Raw genomic sequence first — 17,159 nt, forward strand, 5'->3', positions numbered from 1 at the left:
AGTTCAATATATAAAGTATAAATGAAAATTTTTAACCTGATTAGCTACAAAAACAATAATGTAGGCAAAAGTGATAGCAGATACAAGACTTTCTTGCCTGAGGCTCCAAAGTCCCAGGCTCAATTCCCCATACCACCTATGCCAGACAGCTGTGTAATGCTCTGGCAAAAAATATAATAATAATATATACAAGCCTAAATTGACCTCACGAATCAATTTTTCTTTTCTTAGCCCCTGTAACCTTAGAATTAGATTGCTGACACTTATTTGTAGACTTCTGGAAGTTATCTGAAGTTCTTTCATCTTTGTTTCTATCTGCATCTTCAGAATGACAAGTCTGAGGTGATTTCGTCTGCAACAGTAAAAAGGAAGCATTAAATTAATAATGCCAGGAGTCACTCTATGAGTTCTCTTAAGTGTCTAGTAGTTCCATCCCTTATCTTTAAATTTCTACTGTTATCTTGAATAGAAGGGGCTACACTATCAGAAATGCAAACATCTACAGAAAACAAAGAAGTGTTTTCTCTCTTCCTACCCAGAAACTAAAAAGAACTCACTTTAACTCTTCTCATAGTCAACTGGCTAAGAAACCAGTAAAAGCATACCAAAAGCATTAAAGTCTGTTGGATTTTTTGCATGTAGCAATAAGACATCACGTGTAGTGCCATTATTCCAGGGCCAACTTTTTTCATCCTATCTGTTTTAGATACTGAATGAGAGAGAGGGAGAAAGAGATCACAGCACCGCCCTACTATCTATGGCACCTGCCCTAGTAGCTTGGTGCTCCCACGTGATGCTGGGGCTCACAGCCAGGGCTTCATGCATAGTAAGGTGAGTTATCTTCCAGCACTGCACTGGTATGTTTTTAAATATCTCATTTTAAAATAAAATAATTTCAATAAGTACATAGTGAAAATTAAAAGCCAGCCACTTACCTTGAAACATTTCTGTGTTGGCTTTTTTACTTGCATGGCAATAACATGTGCCTCATTACTTAGAAGATGAGCTTTAGGTCCTATTTTCAAGTAAGAAATGGTAGCATATGCTGTAAAACTGTAGTCTTCTCTGGAGAAGAGAAAAGATCAGCCATCAAACAAGACTTGGTTGAAGGGCTACAGAAAACAATCTTTTAACTTAAAGTTACCTTAAGCAGTAACTTTTAAGTAATATCTATACCATAAGAATGTAAATACAGCACAAAGCACAAGGACCGGCATGAGGATCCTGGTTCGAGCCCCCGGCTCCCCACCTGCAGGGGAGTCACTTCGCAGGCGGTGAAGCAGGTCTGCAGGTGTCTATCTTTCTCCCCCTCTCTGTCTTCCCCTCCTCTCTCCATTTCTCTCTGTTCTATCCAACAACGAACAACATCAACAATGGCAATAATAATAACCACAGCGAGGCTACAACAACAAGGGCAACAAAAGGGGGAAAAAATGGCCTCCAGGAGTGGTGGATTCATGGTGCAGGCACCGAGCCCAGCAATAACCCTGGAGAAAAAAAAAAATGTAAATACATTATGTGCACACATTACCATGTGCAAGGATTCAGGTTCAAACCCCCAGGTCACACCTAGAGGGGGGAGGTTTCAAAAGCGGTGAAGCAGTGCTGCAGGTCTCTCTCTCTTTCTCTCCCCCCTTCTCAATTTCTGTCTATCCAAAATAAGTAATTTTTAAATGTAAATAAATATTTATAGAAAATATTTAATTTTGTATTTTTTTTCTTACGTCATTGATCTCTAAGGTCTGAATTTGTCTATAAGTGCATGTAGGAGCAGTGCAAAACCATTGATTTTTCTGCAGTTACAGAAATAAACCACCCTAAAGACAAAGACAAGAAATGAGTTTCTATGTACTTAAGGTACTGCTGTAGAAGAAAGTGTGCAATGATTTTCTCCAGGTCTTCTCGAGGCAGTTTGGGAGGAGCCACCCCTGCCACTCTCAGTTTTGCTACACCCTTTCCCATCCAGGCATCAATCAGTTTCAAAGGAGTGAGCCTTTCATTCAGTTCATCTGCCTGCTTCAGTATCTTGATCAGGTCTCTGCAGTATTCTGTCACATTCTTCCTTTCAAATGCTATAGTGAAAGAGACACAGTGACAAGCATTAGAGTTGAGAAATGAGGACAAGGAGAGGCAATCCTAAGTGGTTCAGCTGGTTTAAAACTTCTCATCAAGAGGAGCCACCCTAAACCCACGCTAAACACTGATGTGGTAATGTGTTCTGAATTAAGATGGAGCTAGCTATTGACTATATGCTAAGTTGTAGCTTCTGTAAAATGTGAGGGCATATGCACAGTGTAGTCAGACATGGAGGCAGTTACTGAGAAGTGTTTTGAAGAAATTGGCAGTTTGTCACATCTACCAGACCTGTACTCCTTAACACACTGTTTCTCAAACTGGACTGGCTACCTAGGCCATTCTGATTTGAATGTCCTGGATAGACTTCCCCAATAATTATGAGCCTAGCAATCTGATTTACATATCAGATGTCTGCCAAATGTGGCACAAGAACTCAAACCTCATATGAGAAACTAGACCAACTATTCAAATACAACATACATACAGCATGGGCGTGTGGGGGATAAGAAATTCAGCATCAAAACAGTATCTCAGGAGCTACTACCTGGACCAAAATTATTGATTTCTCAATGACTATCAAAGATTAGCCTTTTCTTATGTAAATAGCATTTCTATTGTGAGGAATTTAATTTTTTCCTCTGCATTTCTTAAAATATCCACATTTGTATGACAATATCAAAGATAAGCATAAACACAGCCTTTCCTTTTGCAGCAAGTTGCCAGTTATCATCCAAACCATCTAATAAGTGTAACAAAAACAATTTGGCCACAGACTAATTGATAGCAAATGAAGTAAGTTCCCATGGCATATTTTAGCTGGCCACAAAGGCCATCACCTAACTTCTAAAGCCCAAAACAAAATACTTTCAAATGTCAAAAGTCATTTTCTTCCACCCATTCATCCTTTTTCAAATTGAAGATCATTTGTATTTTTTCACTGCTCAGCTCTGGCTTTGGTAGTGCCAGGGATTGAACATGGTACCTCAGAGCCTCAGGCATGGAAGTCTTGCCTAACCATTGTGCTATCTCCCAGGCCCCTTTTCGAATACTTTTTTTTTTAACAGCTCAGAGTCTTTGTCTAGCAGCTCAGGGTGCCAGCTAGGACTTAACCCTAGATAGGCCGATGTACCTTGGCAGGGTAAGTCACGAATACCCTCACTCAACTGGGACAGTTGGGACATGCCAATTAACCCAGCATCTTTGGGATATTGGAAATAATTACAGAATCCAGAGAGAACCAGATGCAAGCCATACAGTCTATGCAGACTGTGGCCTTGGACAGGTATCAGCTCTCCCCCTACACCTTACTCATAGCAGTTTTACTGCATTAGTACTTCTGAATCAGAGTCATACTTATTTAAGTTTTTAATTCAATTTGGGGGTCTAATTCTTCCCTCATGTAGCCCTAGCCATATATACCAAGCTATATAGGGTTTTTTTTTTTTAAAAAAAAAAACAACTCACAGATGTCTCTACAGCAGTTATCACACATCTTGCTACATCCTTCTGAGTTCCACACTTCATCAAAATGCTGAGCTATCAACACACGGCGGCATCTGAAACAAACAGATTATTAAATGTTCTCCTGTGGCTGTCATAACATCATCTCCAACTTAGAGGTAAAATACAACAAATTTATTATCTTGTATTTTTTTCTTTTTTATTTTTTTATAGACTTATTAATGAGAGAAAAGGAGGAAGAGAACCAGAGCATTACACTTAGAATGTCAAGGAATGAAATCAGGACTTCATGCTTAGCAGTCTAATACCTTACCCATTGCACCACTTCCTGGGTCCCACCTTCTATTTCTACAAAAGTCTTGACATAAACCTCAGTGGACTATAGTTAAGGTGTCAGCAGGACTGAGTTTCTTCTGAAGCTCTATGGAATAACCTGTTTCCTGGCCCTTGTCATTTCTGAAAGGAGGCTATATCCTCTTGGCCGACAGCCTCCTTTCTCTATCTCCAAAGCCAACAGTGAGTTAAGTTTCCATGTCACACTTTTTTTTTTTTTTTTTTTGCCTCCAGGGCTATTGCTGGGGTTCGGTCCTATACCACTAATCCACTGCTTCTAGAGGCTATTTTTCCCCTTTTTGTTGCCCTTGTTGTTTTATCATTGTGGTTATTATTGTTATTGATGTCATTGTTGTTGGATAGGACAGAGAAATGGAGAGAGGAGGGGAAGACAGAGGGAGAGAGAAAGATAGACACCTGCAGACCTGCTTTACTGCTTGTGAAGTAACCCCTCTGGCAAGTGGGAACCAGGGGCTCGAACCAGGATCCTTACACCAGTCCTTGCACGTCACACCACGTGTGCTTAACCTGCTGCGCTACTGCCCAACCCCCACTCTGAACTTCTTTTGCCCAACCCCCACTCAGAACTTCTTCTGCCCAACCCCCACTCTGAACTTCTTTTGCCACCTCCTTTAACAATTTGAGGGCCTTCATGACTACACCAGGCTTACCCTACAATCTATGGCAACTTTCTTGTTTTCCAGTTAGCTGATTAATAATCATTAAAAAGATTTTTAAAAACATATTTCATGAGATAAATAGTTTCCCATGACAGAGCACCATTTCAGCATATGCAGTACAAAGCATCAAACCAAGAAGCCCGGGGTGTAGACCCAGTGTTGTCTCAGCTGAGGTATTCCCCTGGCTGGTGACCAGCAACCTTAAGGCTCTTTTACCCAACAATAGGTTTTCCCATATGTCCTTGACAAATATTGCTTTCAAAACTCGAACATTCGAAAGAATCTTCTTGATAGCACTTTCTTACGTTTAACAGTATTTGTTATGAAAAATCAACTGGACACCTAGGGAAATTCTATTTCCTTGTTCACTTGATTAGGAAAAGGGAATACTATTTCCCCTCCCTACTAAGCATCCTAACATTTGGATCCTTTTAATGTAATGAACAAAAAGCACAATGACTACTAAAACCAAGAAACCTTCAGGGAAGTAACAGTCTTAACTAAAAACAGATTAAATAGATGTATTTTGTAAGAAGTTCGAACCTAATCTTAATGATTTCATCAGCCTCTCAGCTGGTAAGATGGTGTGTGCTACTGAGTTCTACTTTGAAAATGTCTATCCTTACACACTTTCTCTTATTTGCCTCCAGGGTTATCAATGGGGCTTAGTGCCAGCACTACCAATCCACTACTCCTGGCAGTGATTTTTTTTCCATTTTATTGGATAGGATAGAGACATTCAGAAGGGGAGAGGAAGACAGAAGGGGAAGAGAAAGACAGACACCTACAGACCTGCTTCACCGCTTCTGAAGTGACCCTTCACACACAGGTGGGAAGTCGGGGGCTCGAACTGGGGATTCTTACAGAGGTGCTTGCAGTTCATACTATGTTCATTTAACCTGGTGCATCATTGCCCACTCCCCCCCCCACACACACACAGGCTTTTTCTAATAAGCTAAACCACGTAGTCATCCTCCAGTGCCAGGGAAAGGAGTTTCTTAGATCAAGGCAGATTGTACAGGTCCACATACTGGTGTCAGCCTGTCCAACATCTGCTTTTACAAGTTTGCACTTAGTGTTTCATCATTGGGTCTACTCATGCTTGGCAAGTGCTGTAATATCACACCTTCACACTGTGTTCATCTTTACCAGTAACACAGCTATGTGGCTTACTTGCTTATGTTTTGACAGTAAGACACCATCTCATACAGCTTCTGTTGTCCCACATTTTCCATCACCACCATGGAGCTTATTCTGAATATGTCTCCAAAGCCATAATACAAAATGCAGTCTGCTTTCATGTCATCACGACCTGCAGTATTTCAAAACATGCAAAAAAGAACATGCATGCAATTACCTGGCAGTGCTTCACACATTAATTGGTAACAACTATCCTCAAAATAAAAAGGGGCAGGCAGTTGCAACACTTGGATGTGCAAGTACTCTTGGTTCAAGCCCCCAGTCCCCAACTGCAAGAGGGAGGCTTCACTACCAGGGAAGCAGTGCTACAGACAGCTCTCTTTTTCTCTCCCTCCACACCCCTGTCAATATCTCTGTCCTTTCAAATAAAATTGAAAGAAAACCAATCAACCATTAGCTTTATTAATCCAAATATCTATGTCCATAAGTAATCCAGTTTGTAATTACTAAATAACTTTAAAATTCAGGTGTCAATGATGGGCATCAAATTATCTTAGCAAGCCTAAGAAATAATTCATAACCTAAACAGAAATAAAATTTCTTCTTAAGTATATAACAGCAAAAGAGACTTTCTTGTTCTAAAAGTACTAGCCAGTAAAGTTTTAAAATGCAGAGGTACTAATTGTTATCTATAAAACGTTTTCAGGGAAATTTATGTTTTTAAATTTACTTATTGGGTAGAGACAAAGAGAAACTCGGAAGGGGAGAGGGAGAGAGACAAAGAGATACTCGTAAGTCCTACTTCACCACTTGTGAAGCTTTCCCCCTGCAGGTGGGGGCCAGGGGCTAAAACCCAGGTCCTTGCATATTATAATGTGTGCTCAACCAGGTGCACCACTACCCAGCCTCAGGAAAATATTTTAATACATATTTATTTTATTTACTTATTTTTGCCTCCATGGTTATTACTGGGTCTTAGTGCCTGTACTATAAATCCACTGCTCCTGGAGGCTATTTTTTTGCTTTTGTTGTTCTTGTTTATTGTTGTTGTTATTGCTGTCATTGTTGTTGGATAGGACAGAGAGACATCAAGAGAGGAAGGGAAGATAGAGAGGGGGAGAGAAAGACAGACACCTGCAGACCTGCTTTACCACCTGTGAAGTGACTCCCCTGCAGGTGGGGAGCCGGGGGCTTGAGCCAGGATCCTTCCTCGGGTCCTTGTGCTTGGTGCCATGTGCACTTAAATCCACTGCGTTACTTCCAGGTCCCCACATATTTATTTTAATGAAAATAGATGACAGACCAGAGTACTGCTTGTTTCTGGTTTACAGTGGTGTAAGGGATTGAATGTAGAACCTTAGAGCCACAAGCATGAGAGTCTTTTGTACAACCATTATGCTATCTCCTGGGGGGTGGGGGGAGACACACATCTTTTTTTAATCTTTATTTATTTATTGGAATAGATAGCCAGAAATAGAGAGGGAAAGGAGGCATAGAGAGGGAGAGAGACACTTACAGCCCTGCTTCACCATTCGCAAAGCTTTCTCCCTGCTGGTGAGGGCCAGGGGCTCAAACCCAGGTCCTTGAACAATGTAATGTGTGCTCAACAAGGTGTGCCACCACCTGGCCCCCGAGACACACTTTTTTTTAACTACTTTTGGATCTGAGTTATACATACCTGCACGTCCACTCTCTTGGTAATAATTCTCCATAGATTTGCTCATTGAGTGATGAATAACAAACCGCACATCTGGCTTATCAATTCCCATACCAAATGCAACAGTTGCCACCACTACCTAAAATATCAACATGGTATAGGTTAACAGAGGCCGGTAAAATGTTTCTAAAGGTGAACTAAACTTCTACTGATGAAGTATACCTGCCTGAATTTCATTGGCTGACCATTTTGTATGAACCTTGGTCTTATCTTCTGGTTCCATATTGGCATGGTACGCACCTGCACGAATGCCCAGTTTGTGCAGACTAATTGTAACTTGCTCAGAGTCCTTCTGAGAAAAACAATATATGATTCCTGTAATAAAAAAAAAAGGAAAAATTCCAATAGTTGGATATCTGTAGTCTACACTCCTGAAAGATTGCTATATCCATACACACTTAAGATAATGCACTGCACAGAGGGCATATGAGAACTAATATATAATATTATAAATTTATATTTTATAATATTACATATTATATACATATAATATTATGTATATTACATATTACATATAATATTACATATTATAAAATATAAATATAATAATATAATATACATAAATATAATATAATAGAAAACTAACATAATAGTATAATCCACATTTGTGTTGTTTGCCTCCAGGGTTATCACTGGGGATTGGTGCCTGTACTTCGAATCCACTGCTCCTGGTGGCCATTTCCTCCCCTCCTTTTTTTATTGGATAGGACAGAGAGAAATTGTGGGGGGGAGAATACCCTAAATAATGTATAAATAAAATCATCTTCTAGTGTTTGCCCTTCTTCCGTAGACAGTCAACAGCGTCAGGTTGAGCCTGATGTAAAGTTTCGAGACCTCCTTTGAATCTGGAGAGGTGGCAGTCGTTGACTATGTGGGTCATAGTCTGTCTGTAGCCGCAGGGGCAGTTCGGGTCATCTCTGGCTCCCCAGCGATGGAACACAGCGGCGCACCGGCCATGGCCTGTTCGATAGCGATTGAGGAGAGCCCAATCATAACGTGCTAGGTCAAAGCCAGGTTGACGCTTGCAGGGGTCTGTGATGAGGTGTTTGTTCTTTACCTCACCTGACTGCCAACTCTGTTTCCAAGAGACTGGAACAGAGAAGTTCAGTGTAGGCATAGGGGACCAGATTGGGTGACGAGACATCAAGCGTTGGACAGGGTGGGCAAAGATATCTGCGTATATTGGCAGGTCCGGTCGAGCTTAGACGTGGGAAATGAACTTAGATGATGCCGCATCCAGACGAATATCTGGCGGGGCGATGTTGCTAAGAACTGGCAGCCATGGAACCGGGGGTGGAACGGATGGTTCCAGAAATTATCCTCATGGAGGAATATAATTTGGAATCGACCAAGTGGACATGGGGGCTACGGAACCATACTGGGGCACAGTATTCTGCAGTGGAATAGCATAATGCCAGAGATGATGATCATAGTGTGGAAGCGCTCGCGCCCCATGAGGAGCTGGCCAGTCTTGCAATGATGTTATTCCTCGCGCACACCTTTGCTGCAGTTTTTATGAGATGTTTGTGAAATGACAGGGTGCGATCGAGAGTAACGCCAAGATAGACTGGCTGGGCTTCATGCCGGATTCTCGTATCGCCAAGCTACACATTAAGCTCATGCGAGGCCGAGGCATGGTGTAGATGGAAAACAGATGATACCGTTTTTGCAGTGCTAGGGATTAGTCGCCATTTTTTATAGTAATCAGATATCAGAGACATGTCTTTCGTGTTTCCTCGAGGATGTCGAACTTGGATGCCTGAGTTGCACAGCAGATGTCATCAGTGTAGATGAACTTCCTTGAAGAAGTTTCTGGGAGGTCATTGATGTAAATATTAAATAGCGTAGGAGCCAGAACAGAGCCCTGGGGGAGGCCACTTGAGACAAGTCTCCATCTGCTAGACTTGTCACCCAGATGCACACGGAATCTTCTGTTTTGGAGAAGAAACGATATAGTGTTGGCTACCCATGGAGGCAGGCATCTTGAGATCTTGACCAGGAGACCACGGTGCCAGACCGTGTCATAGGCTGCTGTGAGATCAACAAAGACAGCACCCATCTTTAAATTCTTCTGGAATCCATTTTCAATGTAAGTTGAGAGGGCCAGGGCTTATTCGCAGGTAGATCTTCTTGGGCGGAAACCAGCTTGGGCGGGTGATAGGAATTTCTCTGTAAAATGAGAAATACGTGACAGAAGCAGCCTCTCAAGGACTTTGTAACACACGGAGAGGAGAGAAATTGGTCTATAGCTGGCGGCCAGTGTTGGGTCTTTCATTGGTTTCAAAACCACTATAATCTTCTATGCCAAACTTTGGGCATAGACTCAGATTCCAAGATGTGGGACAGGAATGAAGTGAGCCACTTCTTTGCCGCGGGACCCAGGTTAAGAATGAGTTCTGGGGTGATGTTATCATAGCCAGCAGCTGTTCCCGGTTTAACCCTCTTCAAAGTGTCTTCCAGTTCAGACAGTGTAAAAAGGGAGAGAGTTTTGGAGATGGACAAGATAACCGGAAGTGGGATGACCACTCATGGGATATTTCTCTTTTCCAGACTGGGTTGATCTTAGTACTAAATAAAATAAAGTACTAGAATACCCTATAAACAGCTGCCTTCCTCAAATTCATGTTTTCCCTGAAACTCCTTTTACCCAGACACCTATTGACAGTGCCTCAATATTTAAGAAACAGTAATTAAGGAAGCTTTGAAATGCTACTTCTTATACAAGCTCTTTCCTTCAGTGGCCCATTTATTCATTAATCCAGGTACTGTATACTCTCAACTCCAGATGCTTTATTTTTTAACTCTGTAGCCCTTCAGCGCTTACTTTCTAATACACAGCAGATACTTCCTGGATATATGCTACTGATAATTAACATGTATTCATTAGGTCCACTCTTTAATATAAAGATACAGCACGAATTAGACCATTTTCTGATTTATAGTCTGTGTTATTAACAAATATTTAAGGCCATCGAGTGAATCAATTTCATCCTAACATGTTCAGATATGGTCTGCCATGTACTGATATCAGTGAGTCATTAGTTATTTCTTTGAAAGTTCTGTTTTCAAAGTTGTTTGGTTTCCGTATTACCTGACTGCCCTTTGTACCTCCCACTAATGAGCTTCACAATATCCTCAATGAAGTCTTCTGTGTTGGAGGGCTTCTGCCGAACCTAGAAAGAAGCAAACTGTTCACATGTACCCATAAATTAGGGCAAAATATGTATCTGAAAGCAAAAGTACAGAACAGTCTGCAGTGAGTCAGTATAAAGTTCATAATGAAATAATGTCTACTCAGACTTAGATACCCTCCTCACCTACTTCCTATTACAATTCCCTGACTCATTCCAAAGCTAACCCTATCAAAACAAGGACTGCAAAAGCTGAATAAGGGCAAGAGACTAACATACTTTAATGATGACACTTTAGTCACTATCAGGCCACCCCATCAGCTGGGGCCCTATTCGGGGAGTCCTGAGATTCCCAAACAGATATGATGGGCCTAAATCTCAAATAAATCCCTCTCTCTATTGTTACCAGTCATCTCTATCAGGAACAACAAAATAGGCCCCTGTGTAGGCTCCCCATAGGACATTGTCCTCAATTTGGGTCAACAATGGTAGAGAATGTTCCATCCTCCGAAGGGAAGATGGACAACATACTCTATGCTACACCTGAGGAAGATGAGTCCTGATAACTGGGGCAGCTTGGAATGTTCTTACTCATGACCACAGAATGTGAGCTCGGATCTACAGGGATGCAGAGGTCACATAGGCTTCTAAGCTGAATATGGGCCCCAGATCACATCAAATTGATGGGGTTTACAGTCAACAATATTTATACCCCTTTCCCATATTAGGGAGCTACTCTCTTGCCTGATTCCGCTTTCTGGTCCTTTTTCCAGCCATGACATCATTTCCCCAGACAATAACTTGGATCTACCTGCATATCAGATTTCAGGCTCAGGGGGAAAGAAAAAAAAAAAAAACCTAGTATAGCTACAGGCCCTTTGGAATATAACTAAAATATGGCTACGTATCTATCTACAAAATGGAGGGCCCCCCAACTCTTCATCTGCACTATTCCAGCCTTTAGGTTCATGGTCAACTTGTTTGGCTTTGTATTTTAACTCTCTTTTCAGCCACCAGGTTCCAGACACTAGCATGATGCCGACCAGACTTCCCTAGACAGACAACCCCACCAGTGTGTCCTGGAGCTCTGATTCCTCAGAGCCCCACCCTATTAAGGAAAGAGAGAGGCAGGCTGGGCGTATGGATTGACCTGTCAACACCCATGTTCGGTGGGGAAGAAATGATAGAAGCCAGACCTTCCACCTTCTGCATCCCACAATGACCTTGGGTCCATACTCCCAGAGGGTTCAAGAATAGGAAAGCTATCAGGGGAGAGGATGGGATACAGAGTTCTGGTGGTGGGAATTGTGTGGAGTTGTTCCCCTCTTATCCTACGGATTTGTCAATGTTTCCTTTTTATAAATTTAAAAAAAAAGTAGGCATCACAAATTGTGACACACACACAAAAAAAAAAAAAAGGGAAAAAAGAAAGAAAGAAACTGGTTAAGAAGTAGAAGGTGAAGATGGCGGACTGAGAAGCTGCTAGTGGTGGAGCTCTGACCACATCTCCTGGAAACATAGGATTTTCTGCCTTTAGCAGGCCAGCCAATAAGGGGTCCTAGCAGTGACACCAAGGAGGTGACTATAACTTAATTTGGGTTAAGAATTAGAGTAGGGAAAAAAGGGGGAAAATTTTTCTTTTCTTTCTTCTTTTTCTCCTTTTTTTTCTTTCTTTTCTGTTCTTCCTTTTAATTTTCAAGCATACCTCCTTCCAGCTTCCCCCCCCCAAACCAGTCCCTGGGGACCAGCTCCTAGCAGGGGAGGGGAGCTCCTTTTCTTTACCAAATTCGTGCCCCACCAGGGAGTATCATGAATTCTAAGTCTATACCCTTCTGAAACCTCTGGTCTTTTTTCTTTCTAAGTAGCCAAGCCACCCCACCTCACCCCGCATAGCTAATTAAATAATTAAAAATAAATACAAAAAAAACAAACCTTTCCTTTCACTGCCCTTTTATGACTGTTCTTTTTCTAATCTTTCTCTTTTTTTCTCTCTCTCTTTTTCTTTTTCTCATTCTTGTCATCCCTTCTTCCTTAATCCTACAGCTTCCAAAGTCACAGCCCCCCAGCCCCCACACCACAGTGTGCTTTTTTGAATTCACTGATACACATTTGGGAATTTCCTTTCACTGCTCTTTAATTACAGCTCTTTTTCTATCTTTTCCCTTATCTCTCTCTCGTCTCTCTCTCTCTCTCTTTTTTTAATCTTGTCATACACTTCTTCCTTCTTCTTTGCCTTTCTGAATTTGTGAATTATTTTGGGGAAGAAATCTGACTCAGAGTGGACTCTCTATGTGTGTATCTCTGCTCTAGTTCCCTTTCCCCTCGTTAACCCTAGAATATACAGTGGATAGTAGATTTGCATAACTGTCTATTCTTGCTATCCTTTCTTTCTTTTCTCTTTCTTCACTGGTATTTGGTTACTATTTTTTCACGGATTGGAGAAATTGTTTGGCTAACTGGTAACGATTAAACTACTTCAATACTTGCTTCAGTTGCTACTGTAATTCCTGAGGTTGGTGAGTGCAATTGTCATAAAGGTATTTAGTACAGTGTTGCTTGTACTCAAGACACAACAACTGAGGAACAACAGAGCATAAAAAAAAAGAAACACATAAATCATCAAAATGGGTAGATCAAAAACAAATAAAACTGCTACTCCAATGAATGAAGACAGGAACCCAGAAGAAACTACAAATCAGCCAGAAGTAACCATAGATAAGAAAAGTATGAAAGCAATAATAAACTTATTAATCACAGAAATGAAAACAACATTGGAGGAAAGGAATGGCAGTATTAGGGAAACAACAGTTGAGACCCCAAGGATAATACTGATTATCTTGAGGCAATTAGAGAACTGAAAGCTGAAATAGCTGTAATGAAGAAAGAAGGTGAGGCAAGGGAAAGCAGACTAACAGAAGCAGAAAACAGAATTAGTCAGACAGAGGATGAGTTAGAGAAAACAAAGAAAGAGGTGAAAGAGCTTAAAAAGAGATTGAGAGACACTGAAAACAACAAAAGAGACATGGGATGATCTCAAAAGAAGTAACATTCGTATAATTGGCCTGCCAGAGGAAGAAAGAGAGGAAGGGGAAGCAAACATTCTAGAGGAAATTATAGAAGGAAACTTCCCAGACCTGAGTAACAGAAAGGACATTAAGATTCAAGAGGCCCAGAGAGTTCCAAACAGAATCAACCCAGACCTGAAGACACCAAGACACATCATAGTCACAATGAGAAGTAAGGATAAAGAAAGGATCCTGGATTCGACTTCCGGAGGCAGAGCTAGGAGCAGCAGCTCCTCTCCTCTCCTCTCCTGGATCAACTAGGAATACCAAAGGAGACCACCCGGACCGAAACAAGACAGGACTAGAATGACCACAGAAATCCAGTAAATCACCCGTGAGTACAAACACGCGTAGCTGGTGACAGAGAGGAGAGAGGGGCCTAAGGAGAGATTAAGTGACTGCAAACAGTTCAACAGTTTGTCAGTGGAGACACCACCTCCAGTCTGCTCAACCAACAAAGGGACAGCTGAAGGGAGGAAAGGACTCCCCAGAGACTCACCAAGTACAACTCTGAGTCTCCATTGCTACTACCCTCAGAATCTGGAGCAGCAACAGGGAGGGACACCAGGGCACAGAGATCTAACCGGGAAACTCAGGAGAAGACCTATACCTCGGTGGCATAGCTGAAGGGCTGTGAAAGTCTCTTTGCATAACCACTGGATTATCTCTGCCACACCCTGCTTTATCTCTTGGTCAGGAGTCATTGATTAAGCCAAGAAGCCTATTGATAGTTTAAAAGCCCTCAGGCTACCATAGCCTACAGGGGAAAAAAAAAAAAGGCTTTTACACCACTGAACTCCAACTCAGGGATTGAAAAAACTGTTAACTTATATAAAATGGTTAAAACAACAAGAAAAAATAATGGAGACTCGAACCAGGACAAGAGTCCAGCTAAAAGTCCTCCAGAGGGCGAAGCACAAAACAACGAGTTCAACATCCAAACATTAGCTAAGGAAATAATAACAGGAGTGAGTAAAGAATTTGAAAAAATTGTAATCAGAACTGCAGGAACAACAAATGAGAATATGGAAGAAAATTCTAATAATCTCATGGTTATTAGAGAGCTGAAAGCTGAAATTGCTGAGCTAAGAAGGCAACTAGCTGAACAAGCTAAAACAGTATCAGAGCAGGGCAACAAAATAGATGAACTCCAGAAAGCAGTAGAGGGCAGAGAGAATAGAATCAATGAGGCTGAAGACAGAATTAGCAAGATTGAGGATGAATTAGAGACAACTAAAAAAGAAGTAAGAGATCTCAAAAAGAGATTAAGAGATGCTGAAAACAACAACAGAGTCCTATGGGATGACTTCAAAAGAAACAATATACGCATTATTGGTTTACCAGAGGAAGAAAGAGAAGGGGAGGAAGAAAGCGTTCTCCAGGCCATAATAGCTGAAAATTTCTCTAGTCTAGACAACACCAAAGACATAAAGATTCAAGAAGCCCAGAGGGTCCCAAACAGAATTAACACAGACCTAAAGACACCAAGACATGTCATACTTAGATTGGAAAGGAATAAGGGTAAAGAAAGGATCCTCAAGGCTGCAAGAGAAAAACAAAGAGTCACCTACAAAGGAAAACCCATAAGATTAGCAGCAGACTTCTCCATACAAGCACTACAGGCCAGAAGAGAATGGCAAGATATCTATCGAGTGCTCAATGAGAAAGGCTTTCAGCCAAGAATACTATATCCTGCTAGATTGTCATTCAAACTAGATGGAAGCATCAAAACCTTCTCAGACAAGCAACAGTTGAAGGAAGCAACCATCACCAAGCCTGCCTTGAAAGAAGTTCTGAAAGGTTTCCTATAAACAACCAGACCACCACAAATAGGACATATATCAAAACACTCTAAAACTCTACAAGAATGGCGTTAAAATATCTTCAATCTTTGATATCAATAAATGTGAATGGCCTGAATTCACCTATTAAAAGACACAGAGTAGGAAGATGGATCAGAAAACACAACCCAACAATATGTTGTCTACAGGAAACTCACCTAACTCAACAAGACAAACACAGACTTAAAGTGAAAGGATGGAAAACTATCATTCAAGCCAATGGCCCACAAAAAAGGGCAGGAACAGCTATTCTCATATCTGACATGATAGACTTTAAAATAGATAAGATTAAAAAAGATAGGAATGGACACTACTTAATGCTCAGAGGATCAGTCAATCAAGAGGACTTAACAATTATTAATATCTATGCACCCAATGAGAAGCCATCTAAATACATCAAACTTCTACTGAAAGAGCTACAGCAATATATTAACAGTAACACAATCATAGTAGGGGACTTCAACACCCCACTCTCTCAACTTGACAGATCATCCAGGAAGAAAATCAGTAAAGACATAAGGGAGCTAAATGAAGAGATAGATAAACTAGAACTATTGGACATTTTCAGAGTCATTCATCCCAAGAAACTGGAATACACATTTTACTCAAATCCACATGGATCATTCTCAAGGATAGACCATATGTTAGGCCACAAAGACAGCATCAGCCTATTCAAGAGCACTGAAATCATCCCAAGCATCTTCTCAGACCACAGTGGAATTAAACTAACACTTAACAATCAACAAAAGATTAGTAACAGTACCAAAATGTGGAAGCTCAACAGTACACTTCTTAACAACTTCTGGGTCAAAGAGGAAATCAAGGAAGAAATCAAAATGTTTCGAGAGTTCAATGAAAATGAAGACACAAGCTATCAAAATATTTGGGACACAGCTAAAGCAGTCCTAAGAGGGAAGTTCATAGCTATACAAGCACACATTAGGAAACAAGAAAAGGCACAAATAAACAGCCTGATTGCACATCTTAAAGACCTAGAAGAAGAACAACAAAGGAACCCTAAAGCAACCAGAAGGACAGAAATTACTAAAGTTAGGGCAGAAATAAATAACATTGAGAATAGGAAAACCATACAAAAGATCAATGAAAGTAAATGTTGGTTCTTCGAAAGAGTAAACAAAATCGACAAACCTTTAGCCAGACTCACAAAACAAAAAAGGGAGAAGACCCAAATAAATCGGATAGTAAATGAAAGAGGAGATATCACAACAGACACTGCAGAAATTCAACATATCATGCGAGGCTTCTATGAACAACTATATGCCACCAAGTTAGAGAACCTGGAAGAAATGAATGATTTCCTAGATACTTACCAACTTCCAAAACTAAGTAAAGAGGAAGTGGATAACATGAACAGGCCCATCACAGCTAATGAAATTGAAACAGTTATCAAAAATCTTCCCAAAAATAAAAGTCCTGGACCAGATGGTTTTACAAATGAACTCTACAAAACTTTCAAAGAAGAACTAATATCTCTACTTTTAAAAGTCTTCCAGAAGATTGAAGACACTGGAATACTCCCTGCCAGCTTCTATGAAGCCAACATCACCCTGATACCAAAAGCAGACAGGGACACAACCAAAAAAGAAAACTACAGACCAATATCTCTGATGAACATAGATGCGAAAATATTGAACAAAATTCTAGCCAACCGGATACAGCAGTATATCAAAAAAATTGTTCATCATGACCAAGTG

General features: G+C 40.8%; 1 protein-coding gene across 2 annotated transcripts in view; it reads right to left on the bottom strand.

Annotated features, from left to right (window-relative positions):
* Positions 1-55: 55 nt before the first annotated feature.
* Positions 56-17,159, bottom strand: part of RECQL (RecQ like helicase) — a 40,046-nt gene continuing 22,942 nt past the window's right edge. For both annotated transcript variants that reach the window (XM_060194479.1, XM_060194481.1), the window contains 8 exons: positions 10,499-10,580; positions 7,570-7,722; positions 7,369-7,482; positions 5,724-5,862; positions 3,541-3,632; positions 1,853-2,072; positions 936-1,065; positions 56-352 (listed from right to left, as the gene is read on the bottom strand). In XM_060194479.1, coding sequence (XP_060050462.1) covers positions 206-352; positions 936-1,065; positions 1,853-2,072; positions 3,541-3,632; positions 5,724-5,862; positions 7,369-7,482; positions 7,570-7,722; positions 10,499-10,580 — 1,077 coding nt within the window. In that variant the 3' untranslated portion in view covers positions 56-205. The remainder of the gene's footprint in view (positions 353-935; positions 1,066-1,852; positions 2,073-3,540; positions 3,633-5,723; positions 5,863-7,368; positions 7,483-7,569; positions 7,723-10,498; positions 10,581-17,159) is intronic.

The sequence above is a fragment of the Erinaceus europaeus genome, chromosome 7 (assembly GCF_950295315.1).
Source record: "Erinaceus europaeus chromosome 7, mEriEur2.1, whole genome shotgun sequence".
NCBI lineage: Eukaryota > Metazoa > Chordata > Mammalia > Eulipotyphla > Erinaceidae > Erinaceus > Erinaceus europaeus.